The sequence below is a fragment of the Chaetodon trifascialis genome, chromosome 11 (assembly GCF_039877785.1).
Source record: "Chaetodon trifascialis isolate fChaTrf1 chromosome 11, fChaTrf1.hap1, whole genome shotgun sequence".
Lineage (NCBI taxonomy): Eukaryota > Metazoa > Chordata > Actinopteri > Chaetodontiformes > Chaetodontidae > Chaetodon > Chaetodon trifascialis.
This window is the reverse complement of record NC_092066.1, coordinates 13,444,781-13,469,346: the sequence shown is the minus strand read 5'-3', so window position 1 is coordinate 13,469,346 and position 24,566 is coordinate 13,444,781. Positions and strand designations below refer to the sequence as shown.

The following is a 24,566-nucleotide window of genomic DNA, read 5'->3' as shown; positions in this document are numbered from 1 at the left end:
ATGTGTATGATGTTGTTAAAAATTGTAGCTTATATTTTGTACAGCATTATTTCCTTATCATAAATAGATATCAAATACTGAAACACATTCATAATCACCCTACAACCAATACTGAACGTTTTATTAGGACTACAACAATAAACTGAAAAGTAGTGACTAGTGACTGAAAATATTCTGTCTTAAAAAATGTTTAATTCAGGAGACCTTTACAATCAGAACATAACAACAGTTTGAGAGTGTATTACTCCCAAACCTTCAACCCCATGAAATACCCTAACAAAAAAAAAAAAAAAAAAATTACTTACAACAGAAGTTAACCTTTGGAAGATGCAATCACCCATTCATCACAACATCAGTGCTTACTGGTACTCCATGTCACCACTTTTTGTCACAAACTTTTCTCCTGGTAAAACATCCACAGGGAGAAGCGCTGTACCCACCAACAGTTCCCAAAGTGGATTCTCACAAGAATTGCAACATTTTCAATGGGATATTGTCTGAATGCATTTTATTTACTTAATTAATACAATAAAATCAAAAGGTAACTGCTTCAGCAGAGACGTTCTCAATCAACAAACTGTGTGCGTGGGTCGGTGGGTTCACTCAGTATTTCATCATCGACAGGCTCTCCTGCTCCATGGCAGACTGCAAAGCCAGTAATGTATCTATGGATGACAGATAACACTGTATAAATAAACACCCAACACTACTACATGCCTCCAAATGGTCAAATAATAGGGTGATCAGTGCTTGTTTCATATGATTATATTTCTTCTCTCAAGCCTCAGAATGTGTATGTGTGTGAATACTTTGTGGTTTCCTCTCAAGTGAACGTAATGTTTTTATCCACTGTGTTCATGCAATCTGTAAAAGAGCCAATTTCCTGCCCTCTGATTTTCACCCAGGTGTCATCCACATGCATGAACCAGTGGCTTGGGATGGCTATTCCATTATCCAGAATCAGATGTGTCCATCTAAACTAATGGACAGAAAACCAAAATGGTTTGTACAAACCCAGTATCTTCCGGGAACCATCCACCAGGTTGGGAAGTTCTGCCTTGATGTTGTACGAGGGTTGCTCCATCGCCTTGACGAACTCATTTACCCTCTGAGGAACAACAGTGAGAAAAGTGTGAGGATTCAGAAAGCCAGTTTTAAAAAAAGGCACTATCACTTGCATACTGTAAAGAAGAACAGACTCCACCTTGAGCTCTTCATAAACTTTCTCCTCCAGCTCTGCCACTTCAGAAATGGCATCATACACACTGGTATCCAAAACGGATTCCTAAAATACACAAAAGCAATACCGAAAGTTTAGCTAATTCTAAATAGGATATAATCAAAATTAATTCTAATTTTGAACCCATCTTGTACAACCTTACCTCCTCTGTGGAGCTGTCGACCGGCTCTTGTGCCTTAGCTGCCCCGCTGGCTGTGGAGCTGCCATTCAGTTCCTTCACTCTGCCAAAGAGCGGAAAATGTTTCAAGTCTTATGTTCCCTGGCATGATATTCTTTTCAGAATTTAAAAAGTTAAAATTGAAATGAAATAAATAATTTCATAAACTAAACATGTACCTGTCAGCATAACGTAGTGTGTTCATTGTATATTCACATGAAGCCATGCTTGGAGACACCATAGCAATCTATGGAATAAGAAGGAAAAGAATATGTATCCATACATCCTGTAATTAAACACATACACACACAGTCTGGGCTTGTTTGCTATGCATCTGCATCATGTATTATACCGTAATCAGACCATAATACACCACATGCCAAACTGATAGCAAGCCTAGTTTTAACATACCATGCAGGTCCTGGACTTTTCTCCAATGAAGGAATCCCTGAGGACCTTGGTCAAAGTGCTCATCCTGAAGGGAATGTGGTCACTGTTCTTTCCTAGTGAACGAATGCACTCCTACAGGACACGAGAGGAGGCACACGGGCATGTAAGGTGTGATTTCCAACATCCCTTTAGGTGCTGCATGCATAATAACATTTGGACAGAGTTCTGACAACGTCAGGAGTTGTACACAGGGAGTAGTTTCAGTTTGAGAGCCATGTTTACTTCATCTACATCCCAGTCGAAGAGCAAGAGGAGAAACAGACTTTTCGCACGCTGCAGCCCATAGCTACTGATCTATCTCAGTCTACCTTGAGAGCCAGCAGGCTGCGGTTGATCTCGGCAGTCTCAACCAAAGTGTTGCGGTCATTGCTGCTGACATCTGTGCCGCGCTCATTGCCAGCCAAATCGATCAATGAAAATTTGCCGTGCAGCGTGGTGGCACGGTCATTGCGTCGCAGGACAATCTGGAGGATGGCGTGAGAGCGGGAGGAGTTGGCGTTGGCTGAGGTCTGGCCTGATGTTCTGGAGGGACAATAGGACAGAAGAAAAGGGAAAGCAAGGGAAAGGGAAAGTTAATGTTACAACGTATTTTTCATGATCTGCAGAATCACAAACATCCGAAAAATAAGAAAATGCTGCTTTGGTGCTACTACATTATATGTCTGCTTATGTGCCAGCAGTTTTAAGTAACCCAGGACTTTCAGTACTGGGTTGCTCTGTTAAAATAACCAATGAACACTACATACTGCATGTACAGCGAGACTGCAACATATCCGTTCTTAACAGAAGTCGTACCTGCATGCACTGCCCATCTGTATCATCTTGATGACCTCCTCTGCTGTGGACACGTAGACCTCCTCCAGGCCCACAACCTGAACCTGCTGTCGGTCATCTTCGAGAACCCGCAGCTTGGCCTTCTTGTTCAGCAGGTCATACACCTAAATCAAAAAGTATATTTCATGTTCAGGATAACTTGCTGATATCTTAGTCAAATATTCTTGATAAATGTGCTCCTGGAGGTGGGAGGAAAGGTTTTTTTTTCGTACTTTTCCATTGTAAATCTCAAAGAAGCTGACGTAGGCAGAAAGATCCAAGTTGGCAAACCTCCTGTGGTTGAGGTAGGTGAAAACATCTTGGGCTAGAAGGGGAAAGATTGAAAAATGATTGAAACAAAGTATTCATGGAAGAGGCTAAATCCTGAATGATCTGTAGTTTAAAGAGTAAAGCGAATGAGATTATCTGGGACTCCTGAGTTAACTGGAATAAACACAACTTGTGCAGATAATACCTAATTGAAAAATCAGCTTTTGATAGATTCCCACCTGCTAATCATCTTAATGTGAAAACCCAGATGAACTATTTCCCTTGACATGATGTGCATAAAGAGCTGCTGCGGATGGTTTCAGTCTTACCCGCCAAGGCGTAGATTCCTTTAGCGCTGTTCTGCTGCTTCCCTGTGAAATCACCTCCCATCGTCTACAGAGAAAATGTGCCAACAAGCAAAAAGTAAACGAATAAGTTCTGGAAAATACTGCTTCAAGGCAAGTCAGCCTCACACAGAAAGCTGAGACTTCTTACATGAGTCTTCCCACTTCCTGTCTGGCCATAGGCGAAACATGTTGCCATGCCACCTTCGAAAATGGACTGCACCAAAGGTTTGGCTGTGAACCTGAAGAAAAAACATCTGTCATGAAGTGAACTCTTTAAAACAAGAAAATAGCAGTATGTGTGAAAAATACAACTTCTGAAAAAAGGACAAACGAGGTCATTACATGTAGACCAGGTCGTTGGTTGCCGTCTCGTCAAAGGAGAAATCAAAGTGGAAGACTTGGTTGTCCAGGTACTTCGTGAGGTCCACCTTCTGTTTTGGCTCATGAACCAGCAGAGAACCTTTTCCAGGGACAGACACCACATCTATCTCCTTTTTATTAATCTCTGGAAAAAAAAAAACATGAATGTCCAGATTATCTTACGATAGCTAATATTTCTGCATAGTGTCAGATCAAATGATACCGTGTACAGGGTGTTAGACGCCACTCCAAATGTACCTTGCTTGTTCAGGGGCCGCTTGCGAACACACACGCAAATCCTGCGAGGTTCGATCTATGAAAACACAAGATGCGCTGTTAGTATGGGCTACAATGGCACACCAGCATATACCTTCATACAAGGCACAGAGTTGTTCAGTCCAGACTCACATGCTCAGTAGTTGATATGGGGGTTACTTCCAAGGTCTCTCTGAAGTCTTGGATCATGTCGTAGAACTTCTGGTTGGGTCGATAAGTTTCGCCAAACTGAAAGGTAAACAAAGGGAAGCAGGTTCTCTCGTGTGTAAGTCCCAACCAAGTCAAACTTTTCTAATCACAAAATAAAAGACACAAATAGCAGAACGAGTTAAAAAAACAAACAAACAAAAAAAACTCACCTTTCCCTTCTTGGTCTGTATGTCAGCAGGCTTAACAGCACAAGACAGCCTCTTGTTGCCTTTGTTTAGCTCTTGAGGAGCCACAGATTTTCTTCTGCCTAAAGTGCATAGAGATGATTTATACTATTGTTTTGTACACAGATCAAAACATCTATTGGTGTACTTCTGACATGAATGTGTAGAGCCCCCCCACTGTAATCAGTGGGTACCCACTACCTATGACGTCATGTCAGTGAAAACATGTTACTGACCTTGGACTGCAGATGGCGGAGGCATTCTGGCGGGTTCATCATTTTCCTTTATTGCCTCAGGCACAAGTGGCAGAGCTGTTTTGGTCTTATTCTTTTTACGCTGCTGATTAGGAATCGCTAGATGAGTCAGGAGAATGCACTTGAGTTTATATGGAGGACAAATATTTCAAAATGACTGGCAAAGAAAGCATGTTGTTGTACATGGAAAACACCAGAAAATCTACTACATGTTCTACATCTTGTGATTCCATTACCAATGTGTCATGTTACATCAGTTAATATCGTCCTTTTTTTTTTGGCATTTTTCCATGTTTTCAGAAGATCACTACCAACCAGAGTTTGTGAGGACTGATGAGGAGGGGAGTTCAGGGTGCATCGTCTCTGGGTTTGCCTGAGAAGAGGTTGGGACAGGTGCAGGAACAGGGGCCGGGGCCTGGAACATACATGTCTGCCTGACCTGAGACCGCCGGGCAACTGAAAGTCAGACAAATTTAAGTCAAACAGCTGCAGCACAAGCAGCAGTGTCTTAAAAATTGCTGAGTAGAGGTCGACCGATAGCGGAGTTTGAAAGACCGATCTACAATGATAGTTTGGGGCAGGAAAAGCTGAGAGCAAATTGATCAGCTGTTAAAATTAGACACTGTCAGAAATGAACAATTTTTGATATTACTAGAAATTGCACAGATGCATGATAAAATAACTTGATAATAAATATCTAAATAAGTAAATCTGGATGACTGAGCATCAGTGAGCGATCTGTATTTTTTTGAGCTGTTATTTTCCCTCAAAGTCAGTATTTCCAATTGAGAAGCCTGATATTATAATGGAGGAAACACAGCTTGCCTGCATCATCTCCAGACAGAAGACTGGTCTGCATATCGTACAGGATCACAACCTTAATGGACACTGACTAACTTGGGACGGTGGAGGGTGGAGGGTTAGCCGCCAGCCAGCTGCCACTATCAGAGCCAAGTCAATCGGTCGACCTCTATTGTTCAATATTGCTAGCATTCTTTTTTTCTCAGGTTAAATGTAATGCAAAGCCTGGAACAATGTACAGATAAACTCTACGTAGCACTAGTATGCCAAATCAAAAGTGATCGCGGCAACAAGGTTTCCAATCTCAAATGAAACAAGATCCTCCAGAGACCCAGAGTGACAGAGAGGTGAGCCATGAGAGATTAACACAGGAACAGAAGAGTGTACGCTACAGTGCAGCAGGTGATTAAGTATTTGATTTGCATATGAAAATATTACTGACTGACGATATGCAGTGTTGCTTTCAGTTAATGATGAAAAACAAAAAAGCAATGCATTGTATCATCACAGCCCACTCTACCATAACAGAAGAAAATTCTGGTACAAATGCTGTAACTTCTCAATGATGATACAGGGCACTCCCTTTTTCCCCCCACTCTTTATTCCCACCCGGGATTTAGAGCAGATGGACAAAAATCAATAGTGCTGTGTACCCAGTATTACCCAAAGTTGTCTATTTACATCCCTGTAAGCAGATCATCACTTATGTCTAAATCAATGGCCAGTGAGCAGCTCTCCGGGGATTGGGAATTATATGAATTTGCACCATGATCCCATTAGCAAAGGACTGATTAGACAATGCCACTAATTTCCTTTAGAGAGGAACATGCATGTCATGCTGACCTGACTCTTCAGCATTGGTGAGTGCTGGAGCAGAGGCTTTTGGGAGGAAACAAGCTGTTAGGAGACAAACTACAGGACATAACAATCTACACTAAAGAGTAAAATATATTTACATACAGGAGGCAGGGGCGGGAATCCGAGAGGAGCGCAGTCGACCCTCATACTTCTACAGAAGAGACAGAGAGAGGGAGAATTATTCAGACGCTTTAGAATAATAACCCCAAACAAGCCAATTTGACATAAGAGCAACAAAACAAGTTGAGGTTCAATGTTTGACAGTGTAAATGCTCAAATTCTTAGAAACAGGGTTCAACCTCTTGACACTGACAACAAGCTGCTCCAGATTTTTGGAAGTAAGGTGACGCTCACCTGTTCTGGAGCAGGAGGAGGTGGATCTGGAGACTTGTTGGTGGCAGCATTGACATGGTCCAAAAGCTCTGGATTAAGTGTACACAACTCATTCACTCCAACCTAAACCACAACCACAGCCGGTCAAATGAAACATTCAGAAACATAAACTTAGGTTAGATGCCAGCTTGCTTTAATCCTGAATATATACCTGATATTTCAAACATATTCAGAGATGATTGGTTAGTTCATGCTACCACTAATGTAACACTGTCCTGTCTGTGTTTATGGACGTACTGACCTCTTTTCCTCTGCAGGTGTTACCCTCATGCCATTCTACCATAACCGTGGACTTAACTGTATCAACGGATTTCACCGTCGCAAGATGCACCCGACCTGGTTCACACACACACACACACACACACACACACACACACACACACACACACACACACACACACACACACAAAACGGCAAGTCAAAGTCAGGCTTTGTTACCGACATATTTGCACGATGAACGCTGAAATACAAACATCAGCTCACCATCACTTCGACAGATTTGTACAGGGAGACCAACAAGAAGTCTGGACAGGCTGCTCTCCATTTTTCTTCTCCTCCGTGCTGTCGTGGAGAAATCAAAATTTAGGTAACGTTAACGTCTTGGTAACAAGCTAACTTGGGTTATCTCGAAATTATGTTGTGGTCGTTCTGAAGTTATACCCTCCTTTCATCGATAAATGAACAAACATAGAATCGAAATAAAATCGTACTATTCTTTAATATTTGTTTATCTTTTCTCACTGACTAACTTCAAATTCAAATGTTACTTTACCTACGTGCCAAATTCAGTGCCGCCCAAGATTTAAACTTGCGTCATTTCCGGTTTGGTATTTATAAAGTGCGTCCTCCTTCTTCTTCTATTACTTTTTTTAGGTAAGCACCAAACTGGTGTTACACTGCCACGATCTGGTTCAGTTAGGAATTACATCTGTATTAGAAAAACATGCGGCTACAACTGTTGATAGTGGCTGAAGACTTTACTGAAATATGCAATAAAAGTGTAAATTTTTATTGCAGTTAAATTTCATCATTTTGAGAAGGCTTCTGTACATCTTGTTACATTATACTTTTACACCACAAGAGTACACATTATTTTTGCTGTACGACACTGTTTTGGTGTCTTAGACAACACTTTACAGAAAGAGGTTATATATGCAAAAAAAACAAAAACAAAAAAAAAACAGTACTGTAATACCAAAGGGAGTGTATAATGATATGTTTACATGTAAAGAGACTTAGCAAACATACAGTATATCAATAGACATATGTTTTGTGGAAAACAATTTTTGAAAATAATAATCATTTTCTGAATGCCCCATCTTAAACTATAATCTGACTTTATGAAATATGTTCAGGAAGACAGTTTTATATCAGGTGCAACTGAAACAAAAAAACAACATTACAATATAATCATATAGATAAGTACAATTACAACTTTCACTATAGTACATGTACTTCAAAATTAGACAATTTCCAAATGCAACCTCTTCCCTTCTGTACACCAGCATGTCTCGAGCCTTGAGCGGGTGTCCCAACGATGGGTGTAGCAGGCCTGGCAGCTGCTATGTTTTCAGCCACTCACAGGATTCTGTCTGATGAAACAGAGCTGACAGCGCTGGCGTAGAAAGTCAGTGTAAATTTCAGGTGTGAGTCATGCATACTTGATAATCTCCGTCTTCCTATTCTATATTACTAACTGATGATGTTTTAAATAGCGGGTGTGTGCTAAAATAAACTAGCTAAATTCTTCCTTCTGGGTTTACAACTGAGTCTGACTAACCGGTTGGATATTTGGACTTTGTACTGCTTCTATCAGTCCTGCAGGAAAAGCTGGCAAGTGGAAAAGCTTGAAGTTGCACAGTAGTCTGTCCTCAGTTCAACTGAGGAAAAAGAAAGTTTCCTGAAATGTTGTCAAATCAAATATTGATAGTTTTAAGGTAGTCAGTCCATGTCCTGCATCACAAAGCTTTTTTCTCTCTATTCTCTTTGACTGATATCATTTCTCATACATTCTTGCTGCACCGCTGTCTCAGTTATGTGTGGTGCCTAGAGCTATTTTGCAGTTGGTATTTGCAAAAGGAGGAAGCACATACACTGTATGTAGCCTAAGGACTATTGGTGCTACATAATGTATCACGAATGTCCCTGACTGTAGGTCACAGTGTTGAATATCACTGAATAACAGAACTGTTTTAAGACAATATTACACTGACGTGACTTCTGTGAACTCATGTCTGCTTACACAGCAACTTGTTACTTTTGTTGTTTCCTGATCAGCCTACAGTTGTGCCCAAATTCTGCTAAACATCGATCCATTCAGCTCCTCCATGTGACCACAGGAATCCTGTGTTTGTCCACATGCTCCCTCCCCACACCCGTTGCAAACCAGGCACAACAGTTCAGTCCCCCGTGACATCAACAATCAGGGACAGCTGGAGAATGACCCATAATGCAGTTCAGCCTTGCCTTCAGCGTGGGAGGCTTCCCATTTTTCCTCTTTTCTTTCGGCCCCCCTGGCCTCCCCGCTCCTCCATGCCCACACCCTCTCAGCTTCCAAACCTCCTAACTATACACAAGCTGGACTTGTGTATACACATTCCCCGCAAGCGAACGCTGACACATGACAAATCAAAGGTCTAATAAACAGCTTGTGCTGAACAATTTTCCCCCCACCACCAAAAGATGAAAAATAAACAAATCCCTGTCGGTTTGGCCCGGCCAGGCCATTTGGTAGGTCTGTCTGTCGATGACTGGGTGGCCCACGGCTGCTCGGTGTGAGGCCTGGGACGGAGCCACAACTGTTTCCTGTGAGCAGCCCAACCCCCAGAACCTCTCCACAACTGGCTTAGTGGGTGGTATTCTCCTCCCCCCTCTTCTCCTCACATCCCCCAAACTCCTACACCCTCCTCTCCTCTCTTCCTCAAACCCTCCTCTCCCCTTCAATACTCTCTATCCCGAACGCTCCTCCCCCCCTTTTCCTCCCCTCCAGTCACTCGCTCCATCCATTCTCACAGCTTCAGTGCTGGGCTAAACACTTCCTCAGTGGCCTTGAGTGGATGGAGGAGGCCAAACAAGTTTTTAAACTTCTGTGTGCTGCACTTTAAAAAATTGCCTCTTGTCTGTGTGTTTACTCAGCCCTGTCTGTGTGTTTTTCTACATCTAAATTGTGATGACATTGTTCAAAATGATGCCATGAGGGCGCTTGAGCTCAGTATACTTTCATCATTTACCTCAAGTTAATAAATACTGTTATGAAGGAGTGATTTTTGCCTGACTGCATCCACAGAAAACATTTGCTTATTACAAAGAACATGAGAAAATCATTGCTTTCATATCAAGGTAACACATCCTTACCTAAGGGTCTTTTTTTTTTCTTTCATATTTTGCTTTGAAATCATATCAGTGAAATCCAGGCATAAAACTTAAACTTCCTGCTTTAAATCATACTCTACAAAGTGCGACATTAACCATCTGTGCATGTGTGTGCATACTTAAATGTGCCGCCACTTTGAACCTTTATAATCATGATATCTTTGTTGGTTTCAAGTAAGTCATAAAAGTGTTTGCATGTGCACGTCTGTCTCTAGTGAGTGCATTTCAAGTCTGAGTATTCTGGTGGTCTTTATCTAATCTCAGCTTCTTATATGAAGGCTACATTCTGTGTTTTCTCATGTGGTATTTCTAAGAGTTTGGTATCTTCCTCAGCCACTCATAAATTAGACTTATCCATTTAATTTGATCTATACACTGGATGAAATTGTGTTTTTGCTGAGCCTCTCCCTCCGACAAACTCAAAAGCGGCAGCACGATCTCGAGGTGCCGGTTTCTCAGTCTGGGGGGTTGGTAGTGGTAGTGGTGGTTGATTTGAGGAAGAAGGGGTCTTGTATCTGTTGGCCCTGAGTCTGTTTCGCTGCTCCCCTTTTTCCCCATCTGTCCAAAAGCATATTTTCTCAGTGTAAAGAAAGTTGGCAGAGGCCACGGCTCTGTTCCCCTATACAGACTAAATAAACACACATGCATACAGTACGTGAGCGGAGCACACTTACAAACCACCCAGGAGGGTTGACTGACTTGGAGAGGAGCAGTGAGAGAAACAAAGAAGAAGGAGGAGAGACAGAAGCAGAGTATTGAGCTACTGGTTCTCTTAGTCTCCTGTCACTTTCTTTTGGTTTCAGTTAGAATAAATAGTTTTGACTGTGTTAGACAAACATAGCATTTGATATACACACTTTACTTGTTTAGAATGTCTTCAATATTTGGGGTCTAAAAATGGTTCATTTTGGGCAGCATTAGTCATTTTGGCTCATGGGGCAGCTCTTAAATACGCAGGAGACTTTTGATTTTTGACAGCACAGCTCACAGTGATGGTGGAAGAGAAGATTGTAAGAACATGTATTTTGTTTAGAGTGCAAAAAAAAATCTGCGATTCTACTGATTTAATCAACCAGTTTCCATAAAGTTGTTGTGGTTGGCTTATTTAAAGGAATCTCACGCCTCTGTGGCAGCAGGATGTCTATGTTGTATTATACAATCTGGCCAGCAGGGGGCAATATAACTACAAACAGAGAACAACACACAGCACACTCACGACCTGGAAATAACAGCACAAAAAAGGCATGTGAGCCAATATTAGAATATAAATTTTCTAAGTGTACTTTTCTGTAGTGTTAACCAATTGATGGTCTGGTGTGATTTATTGTTTCATAACTGAACTTAGTGTGCGTCCAACACAGCTACAGCAGGGATTTAAAACCTCTCCGGCCAAAGAGCCAAACTGAGCAAATACAGAGTGAGTCTGGAACATTCACTCATTAAAGCATATTAGTATTCTTGGCATGTGGGGATCCACTGAAACATGCCAGTGACCCATTTTGGTTCCCGGCCCATCATTTAAGAAAAGCTGCCATATGGACTAAGCTTACTCTTCAAATACATCATTTCAAGCAGTGAAATAGTTCAGTAAGCGGTTTATTCACCTTTGAGCTCTTCCACACAGACCTGCCCTGTGCCAGCGGCCACCTAAGTTTGCCCAGCTGGCAAATTTTATTTGTTTCTTCAACGATAATTTTGTTTATTTATTTGGTTTCTGCAGTAAAGAGTGGAGGCAGTACACACAGCTGCACTTACACTGCGGGAATGGCTTGTCTGTCCACTGGTTGGTCAGACCTACAGGATCATAACACCACTCTACTAATAGCAATCAATTAATACAGTATCACACCAAAATATACTTGATTTATGAGATTAATACAATTGTTTCAGTGGATGCAAAAGTAATGTGTTGTGTGTTAGGAGGTAGATATAAGAAAGCATGTCAGTGCGGTCACATGGTTGGAGGGACTGTTCTGTCAAGCTCTGGCCTCCCTGTGGAGGAGATCACACTCAGAGCAGTCAGATAACAGGAGTGGTGACGTGTTGTTTGGCCTCAAACTCAACGATTAAACACCCACATTGACTGGAGTTGGAGGATTTGGTGAAATTATGCCCCGTTCCCTCCTCTCTGGCCTCCATGTCTGTGTGATACAAGCAGCATTCTTGATTGATGACCTGACTGCCTTCAGTTTTTACATTTATATATTTGTTTTGTTGTAACTCTGCCACCTGTTGGTCAGATAATGTTGCAGATGTTGGATGACACTGCGGACACACACATACATCATTCATCATTGTGTACATCCAACGCAAGAGCTTCAGTCACCGTAGCGTATAAAAATATGCATTTATGAAAAAACAACATTTTCTTGCTTGAGCCAGAACTTTTCTAACCGACTGCAACATTACCAACACCAATATCGACAATTAAAAATGATATAATCTAACATGTTTAGCATAACTAAGACACTCTTAGGACATTTGAGGACATTAAGAGCTTGTGGGCTACAGTACTGAATGTCATTATTGTTACTGCTTTACACCCACAGTCACGCACACATGTTCAGTCACAGAGTGCAGGTCTGGGTTTCTCTGCCTCTCCATTTGGTCAGAAACGAGCCCACTGGGCCACCCAGTCGCTCACAGTTTCCCTGTTGGTCTTCATCAGTTTTCCATCTCATGCTATAGAGCGCAAAGAAGGTGGGTTCACTGCAAAAAATAGGAACGAAAAGGAGGATTTTGGGCTTAAAACTCAGTTTAAACCTTTCCATTGAAACTTAAGTGAGAAAAGTGTTATCCACGACTGAAATTAGCCCATAAATTCTATTCTTGAATTCAATGAGTTTCTTTATACAAACCATAAAGATTGAGATAGTGCAGGCCTGCATACGACCTCTTTAAGGGAACACCAGTTGAAACCACGAACCATGAATAGTGCAGAAATGTGTCAGTGTGCTTTTGAAATTAATCCTTAAAACCCACCAGTGTTTCTTTATTCTTTTTATGGGACTCACCAGAGAAGTCATATGTTTGCTTGCACAGTGCAGGGTACGACATGTGGACCCCACAGCCCTGAAAGAAAAACTACACCTCTACCCAGAGTTTTACAGCCTTCCCCGAAACCACAGCGTTGGGTGCTGCAAACATCCCCATCTTATCAAGTCATTTTTCTCTATCACTGAGACCTAAACACAATGTTTTCTTGCATAAAGAGAGAAAAAATCTGCCACCGCAGTGAGATAATTGCAAAAAGTTTCCATTGCAAATCACCTTAATTCAAAAACTTTTCTAGAATGTGTGTCCTGTTCCTTGAATCCAGTTTCGATTTGCCTTACTCCGTCTTCCTTCAAGATGCTGACACTAATTTCGACAAAAGTTTTGAAACAAGCTGACTTGTATTGGAAACAGATTGCAGTAATCTTACTGCACGGGCAAATTGTGTCACCTGTTTTTAAGAAAAGGGCTCAACAAAAATTATGTAATAGGATGAAGACTTTCTGGATTAACTAAGCCTGCACTGATGATTTGTAAAACAAAACAGCGGAACAAAATAGTTGCACATTCTCTGGCAAAATGGTTCTGACTCAGAAGTAATGTGCTGTTTGGTAAAAAAAGCAACTGCCTTCAGTTTGAGACAAACAGCGGACGAGGAGTTAGCATGACCAAGAAAACTGAACGGACAAGAGGGAAAAAATATTTGGAAACTCAAATTTAACAAAATAATTACAGAAATAAGGCATGCACCTCCGCAGGCAAGCTGTCACTTCAGATTTGGCTTGTCATCACATTATGTTGCCACCATTAAAAACAAAAGATTTGAAATAGACCATTTGCATATTTCCACTTTAAAGGACCAGTGTGTAGGTTTTAGTGGCATCTAGTGATGAGGTTGCAGATTGCAACTAACTGAGCACCCTTCACCTCATCCCTCCACTTTCTAAGCATGTAGGAGAACGTACAGTGGCCACAACTCCTTCTGCTCTGGTCTACTGTAGAAACATGGCGGTGCAACATGGTGGAGTCTATGGAAGAGGACCTGCTTCCTCTGTAGATATGAAGAGCTACAGAACATCTTATTTTCAGGTGATTAAACACTATTGAAAACATAGTCATGAATATTCTGTTCCATTTCTGATAGATCCCCCTAAGTACGACACACGGGCCTTTGAACCTCAGAGGATCATTTTAGTGTTGTGTATCAGGACAGTGTTCATACATTGATATATATTTGTGTTGCTTTTATGCAAAGTTGAATGCTTTATTGAATGAGTGACTGACTTTCCTACATTATATTCCAACTTTACAACTATCCAAACATTAACCCTGTCATATAGACTTATTTGTCATCATTACTGGATGCTTGGTTTTCTCAAATAGACGTGAGCTGGTTAACTAATGTGCTTAGCTCTTACAATACTGTAATAAGCTACCTACACTATAGTGTTAGTTTTATTGTAAGTGCTCCCCAAATGTGTTAATACCATTATTTGCCTTTTCCATTGCAGAGACAGTGATTTAGCAAACCCTGACACAAACAATATTGAAAAACCAGGCTTATGCATGGTGTCAATTATAGTTTATCCTCTGGTTTGCCTAACTTGCTTTCGAGTAAGGCTCTGCCTTATTGCTCCCCAGCCTGCCCCAGTCCTCCTCCTCCACCTCCTCCTCCTCCTCCTCCTCCTCCTCTCCCCTTCACCACATGAAATGGCTGTCTGTGCCAGCCTAGCGCTGAGCCTTCATTAGCTTTTACTACCCCACTTGGATGTGTTTAGCTTTGCTCTCTTTCTTTGCCTCTCTGTGAGTCTGACTGACTGTGTGTGTGTGTGTGTGTGTGTGTGTGTGTGTGTGTGTGTGTGTGTGTGTGTGTCTCACCCTCTGTATGTGTCTGTGTCTGCATATGTTTAATTACCAACCCCCTCCCTCCCTTTGGAGTACCCCTCAATGCCATGCCACCATATCATTACACTGTGGCTACAATTTAAACTTCAGACACACACACACACACACACACACACACACACACACACACACACACACACACACACACACACACACACACACACACACACACACACACACACACACCATACCCTGGCTGGTCTGCAAATTGTAAAGAGGAGACAGTGGGGTACTGTAGAGAACTGCTTCAGCTCCTTTATTCTCCCCTAAAATGGAAACACACACACGCACAAAGAGAGTGATGAAGAGAACATGAAAAACATGAGAAAAAATGCAGCGCAGCCGAGCACGGCGCTGCAGCACGGCGCATCACGGCTGATCCACTGCTACGTCTGGTGTTCAAACTGTTATTGTTTGAACTAAACAAACCACTTATAAACACAAGGCCTCTGCCTTACGAGGCTCATATTTAGGCCCTTCTGTAAACAGCAAAGCACAGAATGAATCAATTAAAAGGGCATTACGCTGGTTCCTGTTTATTTAAAACATGTTTACACTATACGGGCCCTCCCGCCTGTCTGCATGATTGCCTGGAACTTCGTATTCCTCCTCCTCCTCCTCCTCCTCCTCCATCCTCCTCCTGCCACCCCTCAATAGGCCCGGTCACGGCCAAGGTATATCAAACACACACACACACACACACACACACACACACACACACACACACACACACACACACACACACAGGGGGCATAGATTACAAACACATTTGTTATGTTGAAGAGCGTTTTCAGTAAATATTGATCTCGTTCTTCCTCTGTTTCTGCGAGAGATGATTAGAAGAACCCAGTCAGAGCAACAATCTGGTGCAGCGTGCAATCACAGCGCAGGACCACGTATAAATACAGGCAGTCAGCAGAGAAACTCGACACTCAAAGGACATTTCCACCGGCGCAGAATGGTGAGAGAGCGGATGATGGTGTGATTAAACGAGCGCGCGCGGTTTGATGAATTAGAGATTTGGCTGAAGATTTTGTAGCATTGCTGTTACATCAAAAAAGGCTGCAAGTGGCTGACTAACAGTGAGTTAAGGTGAAGTGACTGTGAGTCACTGCAATCATAGACTGGCTGACTGTTTTCATTGTTTACAGTCGTATCCTTCCTTTAAAGCTGCCAAGCAGAAACACTTATTAAGTATGATGTAACTGTGTTTGCTAATTGGACAAAAGTTATGAGAGCCATGGCCTCATTTGACAGGGTTTAATATGAAGTGTTTCATTGCAAAGCCAGCATATGCACAACAGTTTAATTAAGGAACCTTTATCACTGATTAGGATTATTAATTATTAGAAATTTTAAAAGACTTTCCAAAAGTTAGATCGATACCTCTCTCGCAGTAACTGTGATCCTAGAGCCAGGACACAGTTAGCTTAGCTTAACATAAAGACTGAATTTGATAGAACCCACCTACCAGCAGCTCTGATGCTCTCTAATAAATAAATGATGTCTGTTTTGCAAAATCTGTACAAAGCTGAAGTTTAAAAGCAGCAAATTGTTGCTTTGGGAGGGATTAAGATGGAACTAAAATGTGCAACAGGGTGGGTTTTTTAACCTTTGAGCAGAGTCAGGTGAGCTGTTTCCCTGCGTTTCAAATCTTTAACATAACCAAAGAATCAAAATATTCCTTTAATGAGGAGTTCAATATTGCACATCTTGTCACTTCATATTCCTTTTGAGGCTTTAAACTCCTTCTTAGTTAGGAGACAAATGTAGTATAAGTTCTAAGAAACCTGGAAATGGGGTCACTTGATGGGTTTGAAAGTTAATTAAAATTCCAGTAATGGTTTGAGTTTCAAACTGGGGACCAACTTCTGCGTTGTTGTGGTTTCAATGTTCAAATCCTAAAAACGCTTCATCGGATACATCTCAGTTCACGAACAGGGCTGCTCCTCCAAAAGCATACATATTTCTTTCGCATCGATCTCTGTATTGTGGCTGCGCGAGAGTTATTCTATTGAAACAAAGCATTGCTGTGGATGTGGACAGAAACAATCCCCATTCCCCAGATTTGTGTGGTATGTCACCCTGAAGTCTGCTTTCTCACTGGCTTTACAGCTAATTCCCCCATTCTTCTCTGCTGCGCTTAGTGCAAAAGTACAAACACATACACCACCCCCTGCTTCACACAGACACGCATGCCAGTGCATGCTTTTACACACACACACACACACACACACACACACACACACACACACACACACACACACACACACACGCACACACTTTTCTTTACTAATCAGCCCTATTGAATTCCAGCAACAATGGGCGCTCATCCTTGGGCCACCCAAGCAGTGCACACACACACACACACAAACACACACACACACACACACACACACACACACACACACACATGCTCACTAACACCAGCATCACCAGATCACGAGTTCAGTCTTTTGTTCCTTCATTGTGTTTTCTTTTCCTCCATTGATCTCACCTTCACACACAGGTCAGGAGTTGGCACTGAGAGATCGTGTTATCTGGACTATCAGCTGCTATCTGGGCCCACACACAGAAGGGGGGTGGGGGTGGGGGGGTGAGCTCCTTAAACCACAGTTACATCCACTGCTCTTGCTTTACTGTGCAGAGGCACACATGTAGGAGATATTCAGTAAGGTTTCATGTCCTTGCTGAGTATGATGTATTGACTGTGATATCCCGTTATTGCTTTGTTTGCTACATTCCTTCACAGATTTACACACAGTTATTCTGAAACCATCAATTTCACTTTTTCTTTCGCTCTATCTGATAATCTGTCCTGGAAAGGTTCAAGGAGCGAAGCGTAATAACTCTGTGTAAAGTTTCGGGGAATAAGAAACTCCACCTCTCAACCCCTGTGGGTTTTTTGACAGCCGTCAAAAGACAGTTATCAAAACATCAAGTGAAACCGTGAAACCACATCAGTAATTCTGTTTCCTGGCTGAAGTACTTCAGCAATCACTGTGCCAATGATAGAGGAGGCAGATAAGAAAGGCAGAGACGGAAGAAAATGTTAGATAATAAATACAGAAAAGGTATAGTTAATATGAAAGCAGGCATAAATGCTTTCACGTTCACCCTTTGGATTATTCCGGATTGTTTTTGCACTGCTCAGTCGAAACAAGAAATTAGATTAATGTGATCAAAACTGTTTAACACACATACATGCAGTACACATCAATTAATCTTGAGAATGCCAATGGCGCCTTAGACACATCTTGGGACCTCTGGAGACGGTAACGTTTAGTGACTTTCTCCAGGGGAGGTGGATGCCTGATGGTGGGTTTTTCAGTGGTCTCTTTGTACTCATTACAGCATCCTGTTGTCCCATCAGAAAGCTGAATATCCTCTTCTTAACCCCAGTGTAAAGAAAAGTTATCTCTCTTTTCTTACCTGATACTCCTCCGTACAATGCCTAATGCCTGTGGGAAACTCAAATATTCCAGTTTGTGTGTGTGTGTGTGTGTGTGTGTGTGTGTGTGTGTGTGTGTGTGTGTGTGTGTGTGTGTGTGTGCGTGCGAACACGTATGCATGTGTGTGTTAACTCTATTGAAACCAGCCTGTGTGATCACATTTGTTTCTGATTATTTCATTAATTTCTCTCTGGAACATTTAGAAGAAAATGAATGGGTGCTGGAGAATTTTTATGTCTTGCCTCAGTGTACTCTAAAATTAAAATGTTTTAGTACTACAACCACATAAAATAGAATAAGTATTTCGACTGTAAAGATGTGGTACGGTGGCTAACTGATTAGGAAGACACACCTAAATAATGCTGCCTTTTTTTGACTGAATGTCGCGTTTTTCTTTTCTGTGTTCTTTCTGCTTTGTTCACAGCTGTGAATATTGGTCTGAACAGTTGTTTACCTGATTTCCACTAAATGCATGCTGGGATAGGCTCCAGCCCTGCTATGACCCATGACTGGACAGCATGTTTTAATTTTCTTGTCACTGAGCTGTAACATTAAATACGACATGTTCTCTCAGGATGACATCAAATTTATTCTCATTAATATACAACTTTCAACATAAATCAGTCAGTTTACTGCTAAAGTTAAGCTCGTGCTGAACCTCACAGGCAGACATGAACACACTGTCTGCTTTTGTGTGTGTGTGTGTGTGTGAGGGAGAGTGTGTATGAGGTTTGGTTTAGAGGTGGACGTGCATGACAGTAAGTTCAAAAGACTGAGGTATCAGATTCAGACATGGGCTGCTCTGCTTGGGCTGACAAATGAGGAGCTGTTGTGTGAGAAGCAAAGGAATTTACAGCATCTACCTTTCATCTACACAGGTGGGCCTGTGTGTACGTGTGTGTATTTGTGTATGAGGAGGCAAAGGGGGTGTATGTGTGTGAGTATGTAGTTTGTTTTGTGTTTGAGGCTTTAAGAATATGTAATGCGCATAAGCATAGTGATATTTGTGCCAATATGAGTGTCTATGCTTGTGTGCGTGTGTGTGTCTGTGTGTGCGCGCGCGCATTCACAATGGCAGAGGTTTAGACAGACGAGTCACAACAATGATCCAGGGAGCCGCTGATCCCAGACACTTTCCAGATGGTTCAACGCTCCAGTTCAGCGGTTCTCAGTGTTAATTCATTGGTTGTGAAGTGGAGCCGTTTCAAACACTGTAGTAAAACAATACATGTTGCCAAATGTTTGCATCAATCAGTGTAATATGAAATCTTATCAAGCGAGTGCGAATGTGACAGTGAAGTGAGTAGGTAATACATTGTGTGAGTTTATTTCCTAAACCAGGTTTGTGGGTCTTTCGGGTCACTGGAACATTTTGACCTGAGGGTGGCGTTAGAGGAAAGTTCGCAAAGTGTCCAAAATGGACGTGGTGAATCCTCCGGTGACTATGAAGATCAACAGCAAAACGTTTCTATAAATCTGGCTGTTAGATTTGAAGGTAACTTGTCACATCCAGTCAAAGTATTGATCAAGAGAAAGCATTTTGATAACAGTTCTGGACAAAAGGTCAAAGATGCTACCAAAATCCTGAGGAGCATCCTCCGGGATCATGCGTGCAAAACCTCCACATCAGCTGCCAAAGCTAAGCTCAAGAGCTGAAAGTCAGATGAAGCCTTCTTCATAAAATCTACTTGGATATCATTTTCATTTCACACGTTCAGTTTCAAATCTTCTTCAAATCTTTCAGTGTTTTATTCTTTGTGTGTTTAATTCGTAATGAAGCTAATAGCAATGATCCAACGTAGCTTACCCTGCTGCTGTCCTTACAAGGATACACCTTTCAGTTTTTTGCTTTTGCAGTAATACCTTTACAAGAAAGGCCTTTTGCTTGTCACATGCATGATTTATGATTTGTCCTGTAGAGCTTCTCCTGAGGGGGAATAGATGTGTTTATTCATTAGTAATGAGGCTTGATGAGTCAGCATCTTGAGCAGCTGATTTCATTATTTCAATGAGTTTCAGGTCTAAAAATAAATAGACATAATAGATACATGGATTCATCTGGGTTTAAAATATCAACATCCTGAAACCTTTTGTTTGAAACCTCAACAATGCACCTTGATAATAGAGTTGGCCTGTTTAACCTGGATATTTAACTAGTAAACAGTGTCAGTTTGTGATACCAGCACTGACCCTTCACAGGGTCACAGGCAAGCACACACTGGAAAAGACTGGCAACGACGGCAGAAACACTTTTTTCATTCAATTTATTTTGTTAGTTAAATTTCTATAGCAGGTGAGGGAACATAACGGTCACACGAGGGTTTTCTTGAGCATAGTTTTCAGAAGTCACAGTGTTTTAGACAAGGACAAGAACATTTTCAAAAATGACAATGAAGAAAGAAGGCCCAAGAGGAAACTTAAAAACAAGGTGTAACAGTGACACAATCCTACACACCTTCTCCTTCATGGTCCCCCCAACTGCCCCCTTTGCTCCAGCAAAAAACAAAAAAACAAAAAAAAAAGCCTCTGCTCTAAAGTGTTGTCAACCCCTCCCTCCCATGACCCCACCCATCCCAAAATGCAAACAAAACAACAAAACAAAAAACTCAATAGATATATTTATATATAATATATATTCACTCTTTAAAAATAGAACTTCAGTCTAGATACTAACATCTGTACAAACTACAAAAATAAAATTTTAATATAAATAATTTATATGGCATGACATTAACAATTTTTTTGAAATAAACTACAAACCAATGCAGGAGCCCCCCACCCCACCCCCCCTCCCTTTAAACTCCTCTCCACTGCCTGACAACACCTGCTGGCTGTCTATGGTCTGATCAAACTGTAAATGGTGCTTTGCTCATGTTGCTTAATTATTCACAACTGCACAGTAGCTACTTAACTTTTCTTTCATATTTACAAAAGAAACCAAAGCTGCCACTTTGACAAAAAGACACTTAAAAAATAGATCCGCAAGTTTTTCCCTGCAATTTAACCTGGCAGTGATGAGACCAATACTGAACAACAACAACACTTTGTAAAGCAAATTACATGAAAGTCCTAAGAATGAGAGAAAATGTAGTGTGGCATATATGAGGTTTGTATTAGCAGGAAGAGAAATTAGAAAGTGAGTCAGAGCAGGTTGAACGTGTTACAACCCTCAAAGCAGCCAGCAAAGAAATAAAGGAGAAAACATTAATAATAATAATAATAATAATAATAATAATAATAATAATAACAAAATAAAATATAGTCACTCCCTTTGCATTGGATTTTGTAATTCCCTTTCAAAGTAACACAAGAATGTGAACAACCGTTAAACACAAAGTGACAAATGTGAGCGTCACCCGCTGTAGAGCTTACAAAAACTGCAGAAGAAAAAAAAAAATCTTATCACAGCTCCTTCAAGTAGTTTCAAACTGCAGAGGACATCGGGACAAAGGCTGAACGTGAAATATGAATCAGGCGTGACTGCCAGCACGTTGGCTGGCGATCAGACTCGGTAACACTCAGGTGGACAGATGACGGCGATAACCGACAAACATCAGCGCGCTACTGCTTCAAAACTGCAGGCAGAACATGTTTACACTAAAGCGAGACATAATACTGAGCTCTGAATGCTGGGATAGCAAGGACGAGGGGACAGACTGAAGGCACGACGGTTACTACTGTTAAGAGAACAGAGTCTGCTGTGTAAATTTCTGCTTCTTCTTGTTTTTACAGTGCACACTGTGACAGAGAACTTCCATACTTAAGCTACAACAGAGAGTGTGTCAGACGCAGTCACAGTGTATTACTGTGTACAAAGTTAAACCGGGGGGGGGGAGAGGGTACTGCATTTTTTAAGGCAAATCACTTAAAATTATTTTGAAGTGTAGCAGCAAAAAAAAAAAGAAAAAAAAAGAACATAATACAAATAGGAACACTGACACTGACATGTATGTTCAATAGCCTAATATCTTAATAACATCTCACTTTTTGTGGACACTTTTTACATATAGCACATTTCTTATTCTATACACTGTGGAGGGAGAAAGAAAAATCAACCGCCCCACAAAAACAAATAATCTTTTACATCTGAACTTTTACACAAGAGTATACCCAAGTTATACAGTACTCTTTTAAATAGCTTCCTTCTTTTTTAGTATTAAAATATATACTCATAGATTTATATAATTCTTAAAACATCATTTTTTTTTCCACTTAATATGTCCTTGAAATAAATCCTCTCCTTTTTGTGTGTGAAGTCTATGTACAGTTGAGAGTTCAGGACGCGATGTGACGCCACGTGGGCGTCAAGGTGCTCTGGGAAGCGGCCAGAGAAGGCAGGTCGTGTGAGAGAGTCTAGCAATCTTTGGCTGCCTGGATCCTCAACCCGCCTGCAGCAGAAAAACAGAGAGGAGAGAAACGGACTTAGACGTTGCTAAAACAGATGTTCAAACAAGTTAAATGGTGATTAAGACTGGAAGTTGTATCATGTCATTGACGGCGGTTGCTAACTCACCTTGTGTCTTGCTGAGCTGATGCTCTGTCTGGCTCTGCATTGCTTCCAAGTCCTGGAGCTCTAGAGAGTCTCTCTTACATGAAGAAAAGTTTGTTTTGTCACCACAAGTCCTGTTAGCGGCCTCAAAACAGTCTGACTCGCTGTCCGTGTCAAAACCTTCATGCATGTAGCCTTGGTATGCCGCCCCTGGCAAGGTCGGGTGCACGGCCACCGTCACGGAGGCTGTGGCCGTTACCATGGTAACAGCCCCCCCAGCAGAGCCTTGCTGCGTCGGCGGGGCGGAGCTGCTGTTGCTGTAGCTCGGCCCTTTAGTCCTGTTTGGCTGAGGCCCTCTGCCGTTCTGCAGCCTGGGCCCGCTTTGACAAGTCCTCCCAGGGAAGTGAGCTCTGTCGCTGGGTAAGTGTTGGCCGGGCTGCGCCTGGGGCCTCTGGAGGCCCTGCTGCTGCTCCCGCTTGTTCCCATCCCAGCACGTAACCTGGGAGCCGAGAGGTGACTGTGCGTTGTGGGAAGATTCATTTAACGGTTGTATCCTTCCACCAGTGCCTGCTGCATTTTCTCTGAAAGGCTTCACCACCTGCAATACATAAAGCTTCATAGTTAACATCCAGAGAAACATAAATGTGAAGAACAGTTGAACATACAGGACGGGTTTCTATCTTGTATGTGCGGTCGTGCAGCGTACCGTCAGTTTGGGGAAGCTGGGGTTCTTGCTGGCTTCCAGCAGTATGTGAGATGTTGCAGGTGGAACGCTGGTGTGCGATGCAATGTACGCGCTCCGGTCAAAGTACTTATAATCCTCCTCCCCGATCCCTGACGTGGTAGTCATCTCTGAGTAATACTCAGAATCCGACGACTCTGAAAAAGCCTGCTGACGAGATGACCGTGGGTTGTGGTGGCCCGTGTAGTACCCGTGATGGGTCATCGGTGGCGGCAGTGGCGGTTCTGGGGAAGGCGTGGGCAGGCGGCTGGCATTGTCAACTGGGGTGACCTCAGCCGGAGGGCCCATCATGGAGAGGAGGACTGGCAGGAGAACCAAGCCATTCAGCATCCCCAGAACAGTCAGGATGGCCAACACAGCGAAGAAATACCTGAATGAAGATATGAGGTATGTTAGTTTGTACATGATCTGGAAAAAAGCAAATTTAGTGCTAAAAAGAACCAATTTCTGAGTAAAACTAGCTGCTACCAAACCATTATTAGCTAGTAGAGGCTGCTGATTGTTAACTTTTTGCAGGCAATACCAAAGCATCTCTGTGTTTACACTGAACAGGTCTGCCTGACCCTTCTCTTCTGGCCTACATCAGCTAAATCATACACACACGCACACACACACACACACACACACACACACACACACACACACACACACACACACACACACACACGCTTTGGAAAGTGCATACGCATGTGCAGCTACTCACAGTCACACAGAGCCACAATCCATTTAATCTTATTTTCTTTCGCATCTTAAGGTTTTTAGGGATTTGGCAGAGGTTCAGATGGATTTAGAGCATCAGCACGAGTCCTGACACTTTTACATGAACTGGACGACATTTAACTTTTGACAGTTTTCTGTGCAATTTTTCTTTTAATGTGACGAAAGTGGCCTGATGTTTTATGTGGACGAGAACACGCATACACACACGCACGTGTACGGCTCCAAACACACATAGTTGGCACATGAGGAGGGGAAGTAGCTCAGGGGAAGAAGTCAGGGAAAGCCCAGTGTTTGTGTAT

General features: G+C 42.0%; 2 protein-coding genes across 3 annotated transcripts in view; both read right to left on the bottom strand.

Moving 5' to 3' along the window:
* Window positions 1-174: 174 nt before the first annotated feature.
* On the bottom strand, window positions 175-7,432 carry kif2c (kinesin family member 2C). Of its 2 annotated transcripts, XM_070974295.1 has the most exons (23): window positions 7,366-7,397; window positions 7,077-7,154; window positions 6,835-6,929; window positions 6,555-6,656; window positions 6,303-6,351; window positions 6,186-6,221; window positions 4,857-4,997; window positions 4,524-4,640; window positions 4,273-4,370; window positions 4,046-4,141; window positions 3,896-3,950; window positions 3,620-3,782; window positions 3,426-3,516; window positions 3,260-3,323; window positions 2,894-2,985; window positions 2,643-2,785; window positions 2,156-2,369; window positions 1,809-1,919; window positions 1,577-1,644; window positions 1,383-1,461; window positions 1,205-1,285; window positions 1,015-1,108; window positions 461-665 (listed from the first exon to the last, which is right to left on the bottom strand). In XM_070974295.1, exons 2-23 carry the CDS (start codon window positions 7,135-7,137, stop codon window positions 604-606), a joined length of 2,112 nt encoding a protein of 703 aa, XP_070830396.1. In that variant the 5' UTR covers window positions 7,138-7,154; window positions 7,366-7,397; the 3' UTR covers window positions 461-603. The 2 variants fall into 2 exon arrangements, with proteins under 2 accessions (XP_070830397.1, XP_070830396.1); XM_070974296.1 differs by lacking the exon at window positions 6,186-6,221 and having other exon boundaries at window positions 175-665; window positions 7,366-7,432.
* A 15,125-nt stretch (window positions 7,433-22,557) lies between these two features.
* ptch2 (patched 2) overlaps window positions 22,558-24,566 on the bottom strand; it is a 28,217-nt gene continuing 26,208 nt past the window's right edge. The window contains exons 21-23 of the mRNA XM_070973326.1: window positions 23,512-23,917; window positions 22,830-23,403; window positions 22,558-22,704 (exon numbers count right to left, since the gene is read on the bottom strand). Coding sequence (XP_070829427.1) covers window positions 22,670-22,704; window positions 22,830-23,403; window positions 23,512-23,917 — 1,015 coding nt within the window. The 3' untranslated portion in view covers window positions 22,558-22,669. The remainder of the gene's footprint in view (window positions 22,705-22,829; window positions 23,404-23,511; window positions 23,918-24,566) is intronic.

Coding starts and splice junctions, on each gene's coding strand:
- kif2c (XM_070974295.1), bottom strand. CDS start 7,137: ATGGAGAGCAGCCTGTCCAGACTTCTTGTTGGTCTCCCTGTACAAATC. Junction 6,222..6,302: donor GATTCCCGCCCCTGCCTCCT/GTATGTAAATAT, acceptor TCCTCCCAAAAG/CCTCTGCTCCAGCACTCACC. Junction 666..1,014: donor TGGTTCCCGGAAGATACTGG/GTTTGTACAAAC, acceptor TGTCATCCATAG/ATACATTACTGGCTTTGCAG.